Raw genomic sequence first — 5,927 nt, forward strand, 5'->3', positions numbered from 1 at the left:
TCCTTTCTCATAGGCTATATAACTTTCTTTTAAATTTTATTGTCCAATTTCTATACTAGGAGATAAGTTCCATTTCACTGTTTTCCCTAACAGCCTAGGAAAATGCCTTGAATACAAGAATGATTCAATATAATATCTCAAGGCATGAAAGTGAAAATAAACAAATGATAAGATTCCTGCACTTGGTTCTTTCAGCAAAAGAAGGTATTTGTTCCAGACACATGAAGGGGTCAGGGTATCAGTGTGACAGCTCTTAACATGTGAAGGCTGATGACAGCTCTCCACAGAGTAGTCGTACTTTCAAGGAAGAGACAGACTGGTGCGCAGAGCATCACTGAGTAGCGTGTGGGTCTGACCATACATCACTCTAGAAGTGTGCTCTTCTTAACATTACAGTCATGCTACCAGCTGAATTCACATCTTCGAAATTGTTACTTCATGCTTAACCCAATCCTCAGGAGCCCAGAAACCCTGCTTAGTGTCAGCAAAAGCAGTTGCCTGTTCTTCACCTGACAGGAAAACACAGGGTAATCAGAAGTGGCTCACCTGTTCTTCTCTGGAAGTCCCAAAAATGGTTGGAGCTTCTGGTCAGGAATGCAGACCAGAAGTATCTATGGCCTCAAAACTCATCCCACCAACTTCAGTTTCTGGTTATACTTCATCATTTCTCTTGGAACATGCCAGTCATAACTACAGTAATTTTCATAACCTGATTTTTACATGGACACATCAAAAGAGTAAAGTGTGTGCTTGTTAGTTTTCTGCACAGTACTACGTAGCTGAGATACCCAAACTATAAAGAGAAATTGTTTCTTTTGGAGGTTCTAGGCCTTGACTAGATGGTTTTTTTGCTGTGGTCAGTGAAGGGGCATCAGACCAGGAATTCAGTGGAGAAAAAACCACTTATCTCATAGCTGGGAAGCAAAAAAGTGACAATATAGAATCCCACTAAGCCCCTCTGAGGCATACACTCCATTACTAAAATTGTTCTACTAAATTCCAATTCTTAACAGTTTTCTTAACCTCCCAGTAGTGTGTGTCCTGGATCAACACTTTAATGTATGGACTCTTCAGAGATTTTGAATATCTCAACTACTTCATGAGTAATAATTTCAATTTGTGGCAGAGAAAAAACTTTCTGAAAAGTATAAATGCAACTTTAAAAGGACTTCCTAGCAAGCTTGTTTCATTTAATTTATGCTCTTTATCCCAAATTTAACTTAGTTTTAATAAAGATAACACAATATTAATTCCCTGGTTAGCTACATTATGTGAAAATAGAAATCTCATATTTATCAAAAAGTTCCACATTACTATTAAAATTTGCACAGATATATTTCCATTACATATACTGTTTATTATTATATCTATGGGACCTTATTACTATGTAAAATTTTAAAAATAACAGATGACACTAGGAAAATATCTTCCTACCAAGCTCTTTCTTCAGAGCCCCCTTAATCTCCTTGTTTTTGAGGCTGTAGATGAGGGGGTTCAACATGGGGATCACCACTGTGTAGAAAACAGACACCACCTTGTTCTGGTCGGTGGAGTAGAAGGACTTGGGCATCACATAAATGAAGGAAATGGTTCCAAAGTACAGCGTGACTGCAGTGAGGTGGGAGGTGCAGGTGGAGAAGGCTTTGTGGCGGCCCTCGGTGGAGCGCATCTTCAGGATGGTGATGAGGATGTAGATGTAGGACATGGCTATGACAAACACAGTGACTACAACGATGGATCCAGAAGAAAATGAGGGAACAACTGCAGGGATGCTGACGTCGGAACAGGAGACCTCAACTAAAGGAGCAAAATCACAGAAAAAGTGATTGACCTGACTTGGTCCACAAAAAAGTAAAGAAAAGAAGGAAAAGGTAAAAGAAGAGGCATTAATAAAACTACCTACATAAGTCATTATAAGTAACTGGACACAGACTTGTGTGGACATTTTGGTTGAGTAAAGCAGTGGGTTGCAGATTGCCACAAAGCGGTCATATGCCATGACAGCCAGAAGGAAGCACTCAGCAGTCCCAAAGAAAACAGTTGAGCCAAGCTGGATGCCACATCCAAGGTAGGAGATTGTGTTTGTCTCCACCAGGAAGTTTACAAGCATATTGGGTGTGACAGAAGAAGATAAGCCTACATCAGCACAAGCCAGGTTGCTCAGCAAAAAGTACATGGGGCTGTGAAGCTGAGAAGAGAATCTGATTAGAAGGATAGTGCTGAGATTACCAGATACAGTCACCAGGTAGATGCATAGGATGACCAGGAAGAGGGTGACTTGGAGGACTGGATCATCTGTCAGCCCCAGCAAAATGAACCCTGTTACTGCAGTGTGGTTCCTGTCTACCAGCGAATTCATGAGACCATGTAGATGCTGCCAAAAGGAATCTGTGGTACAAACATGACAAGCAGTCTGTAAATACGAACATAACCTTTTCATTAATGTATATGAAATGTCACTATAAATAAAGATATTCAATTACCAATACTTATTTACATGCAAATATGAGCTTATCAGTAATAATAAAATTTATTTTTTCAGAAAAACTGAAGATTCCTTCACATAATGTCCATTTTCTTTATCAATGGTATTGCATCTAAAAATTCATCTAAAGTGGCTTTGTAGCCCAAGATTTAAAATACAAGACAAATGAGTACAAATACTACACAATAACAAAAATGATTGAGTATATTTCAGTACAAAAAACTTATATATATGAAATAGAGGCTTCAATAATAGCTAGCATTCATTACTTTCTTCCTAAATCATACAGATAAGTATATAGTCATATATATATAGTTTTTTAAATTTTTTATCAAGTAGTATTTCTTCAATTATATTTTATAGATGAATTATACAGTCTGAAAGAGACTATGTAACCTGCATATAAAGTTACCTGCCAATGCTAAAGGAACAATATAGATTTCAGTAAGTTTGGCTGTCCATTCCTTTAGTAACTATAAAATGAAGGTAAATAGTAAGTACTGTGACATTTAAAATGTGACATTTAAAATGACATAGGAAATGAGAGCTGAAATAAATGAGATTTATGTCAGCTTCCTGTAGATTTTTGTGTAGAAGAGTTTTAGCATTTTTTGTACTTCATATTTTGTCTGTTAAATATGTCTACTTTTAAAAAGAAGTAAAATTATTTTATAGTATAAGCAGATAGGAATTTTAAATTAAGGTTTTGAATTAAGTAGTCTACTCGATGTTTATAGAATTTTTATATACTTGAAAGTGAAAATATTGTTTTACTAAAAAGTTTTTAAAATTGTTATGATAATCATTGCAATAGATTCATCCACATAATTCAAATTGCTTCCTACTACAACAATGATTTCCATTTGGAATATGCAACATGAAATACTATTACTCTTAACAAAATATATCTCTAAATAAGGCACAGGCTAGAGACTAAGAAGGATCAGTCAGCTAATGATCAGTGTAAACTTTAGCTCCAAATACTCTGAAGACATACAGCAAGCATTCTCTAAACCTTACCTTGAATCTAAACAACCACAAGTATGAGCCAAGTAATGCCTTCTGCAGATATTTTTTCTCCTTTAGCATGTTAAATCTTTAATTTAAGTTTTTAAATATCAACAAATATCTCAAACAGCCCATAGCTGGCATTTTGGCAGATTGCCAAGTTTGCATAGCACCAAAAGACCATCTGAGTTTCTTTCTTATGGGTAATTAAATGAAGAATCCTGAAAAAAAAAATGGAATGTGGTTGTTTATTCAAGTGAAAATCATGGTGAAAACAGAAAAACTCAGAACAAATTCTTTGCTGGATGATTCCTTAACTGTATCTGCTCTATTTCCATTAGAAAATAGAAGCTAAGGTTTTCTGAAGTGGTAAATTAAAATCAATACATCAGATGCTTTAACAAAAGCCAAAGTCTTACCCCCTGAAATAAATCATTTGTCTTTTGGCAACAAGTCATAGTGGTTATATAACTACTCTTTTCAAATTCCTCTTGGGGGATGAATCTCTGAAGATGCTAGAGACTCAAATGTGAATTCAAAAGCATCTTAAAGCATCATTGATTTCTGTAGTGAATACGGAGTATTTGAGTTCAGTATAGTTCAGTCAAAAAGCAATCTTTCAAGATTCTGCCCATCACAAGCTGTGAATTTATTCTTTTGTTTCTATTTCATTTCTCCTGCACAGTTCTATGACCTTTCAATAATCACTAGAATATAACAAAATACATGTCTTACAAACAAATATTAGTTCCCAGTTTACTTTGATCTTTCTGATTAAGAAATTGCATTGTAGTACAAAATGCTATTTTTAGCTTTAATTGTTCAATATGTATTTCTTTAAAAATATTTTTGTATTGTCTTTTGTAAAACAGGCCTGAATTATCTAGGTAGAATCTAAGGCAAAAGCTTATGTGACAGTAAACAAAAAAACTTACGTGTACATTACATGCACACATACATGACTTACTAAAGCAGGAAAAATACAATGTCTTGAACACTCTTATAAAGACATAACAAATAAACAGAAGCTTGGATGACTTCCATGTAAAAAATAGTATCAAAGCTTTACCTTTCAACTAGCTCCTTATGGGGTATATGAATCATGGTGAGACACAGAAATCCTCAATGCAAAGACTTACTCTTCTTCTAGTTCTCTTCCTAATCCAAATTTTAGAATCTCTAGTAGACCACCTTTTGAGGAAGTGAGCATATTGTCACTAAGATAATTAGAACCAATATTCATTCAAACTCAATTTATGCCAATAATCATACTAAACTCTCTGCACCTATGTAATCCTCAAAACAGTTTTAGGAGGTAGGTGATACAGTTGATACATTTTGCCAAATTGAAGTCTATACGCTTAAGTAACTCAGCAGTTCTACCTCCTGGGGTGTAAGTCCATGCCTGTGTTGCTCTAGGATATTGTTCTTTGTCAACCTGAGAAGTTTAGAAGTTTAACTCAGTAATTCAGCAGAAGGTCAGAGTCCTCACTTGTACACATCCTGAGCCTGGGCAAGAGGAGGGCATGAAGATGGTATGAGCACCACAGCTGCCCTAGGGGGTGGTAGCCCACATACAACATAAGGGAGAAAAAGAGGCTTGCTTTCCCCTCTTGTTGCTCTCGCTGCTTTTACTACCTTGAACTGTTGCCTCTGTGTCATGCCACCCTGCCTTGGAGCCAACTAATTATGGACTGAAATCTCCACAAATTACAAGCTAACTAAACCTTTCCTCCCTTAATTTAGAGTGTCAGGTATTTTGTCCCATCAAGGAGAAAATTAACCAAGAGAGTAGGTGTATTTAGTTTTCTCATTCTTCAGATGAGAGAACTGAGACAGGAATTTAAACAACTTGTGCTGGGTGATTTCAACTCATACCATCAGATTTATACTTCTAGTATTATCTAGTGCAGTCTCCTTTATTATATTCTACTTTATCTCTGAATTCTAGAACTTTCTCTTCTTTGCAGCCTACTCAGTCAATGTGCAAGCACTTTCTAGACCTGGAAGCAGTTAAGGTCCCTAAAGGCAACACCAATAATAAAGCCTGGAATTCTGGAATTCAGCATATGCACATTATATTATTCCCCCTAACTTTCAGATAGTCCATTTTAAAAGCTCATCTCTAGATTCCTTATTTGTTCCAGTAGAATTGAGTTAGTTTGTTCCTGCAGTGACCTTAATTCTACTATCATGAAGATAGGTAGTAGGCCAAAAATGGGAATGTCTTATGTGCAGGACTGGTTAAAAGGTTCTAAATTGGTAAGTACCTGCTTTAATATAAACATGTGTTATATTCCTTTTTTCCATAATTTTATTAAGAAACAAATAGCAATGAGACACTTTCAAATCAAATTGGTAGGACAGTTTCAATAATTAACACATTGCATACTCTCTTCCTAGTGGTTATTTGCTGTACAAGATGCAGACATGA

The 5,927-nt window shown here is 35.8% G+C and overlaps 1 protein-coding gene across 1 annotated transcript; it reads right to left on the bottom strand.

The window, feature by feature from the left end:
* Positions 1-1,414: 1,414 nt before the first annotated feature.
* LOC101573721 (olfactory receptor 502-like) lies at positions 1,415-2,359 on the bottom strand. Its single transcript, XM_004647324.1, has one exon. It carries the CDS (start codon positions 2,357-2,359, stop codon positions 1,415-1,417), a length of 945 nt encoding a protein of 314 aa, XP_004647381.1.
* Between the last annotated feature and the right edge of the window lie 3,568 nt (positions 2,360-5,927).

Source organism: Octodon degus, unplaced genomic scaffold, assembly GCF_000260255.1.
Source record: "Octodon degus isolate 3935 unplaced genomic scaffold, OctDeg1.0 scaffold00302, whole genome shotgun sequence".
NCBI classification, from domain to species: Eukaryota; Metazoa; Chordata; class Mammalia; order Rodentia; family Octodontidae; genus Octodon; species Octodon degus.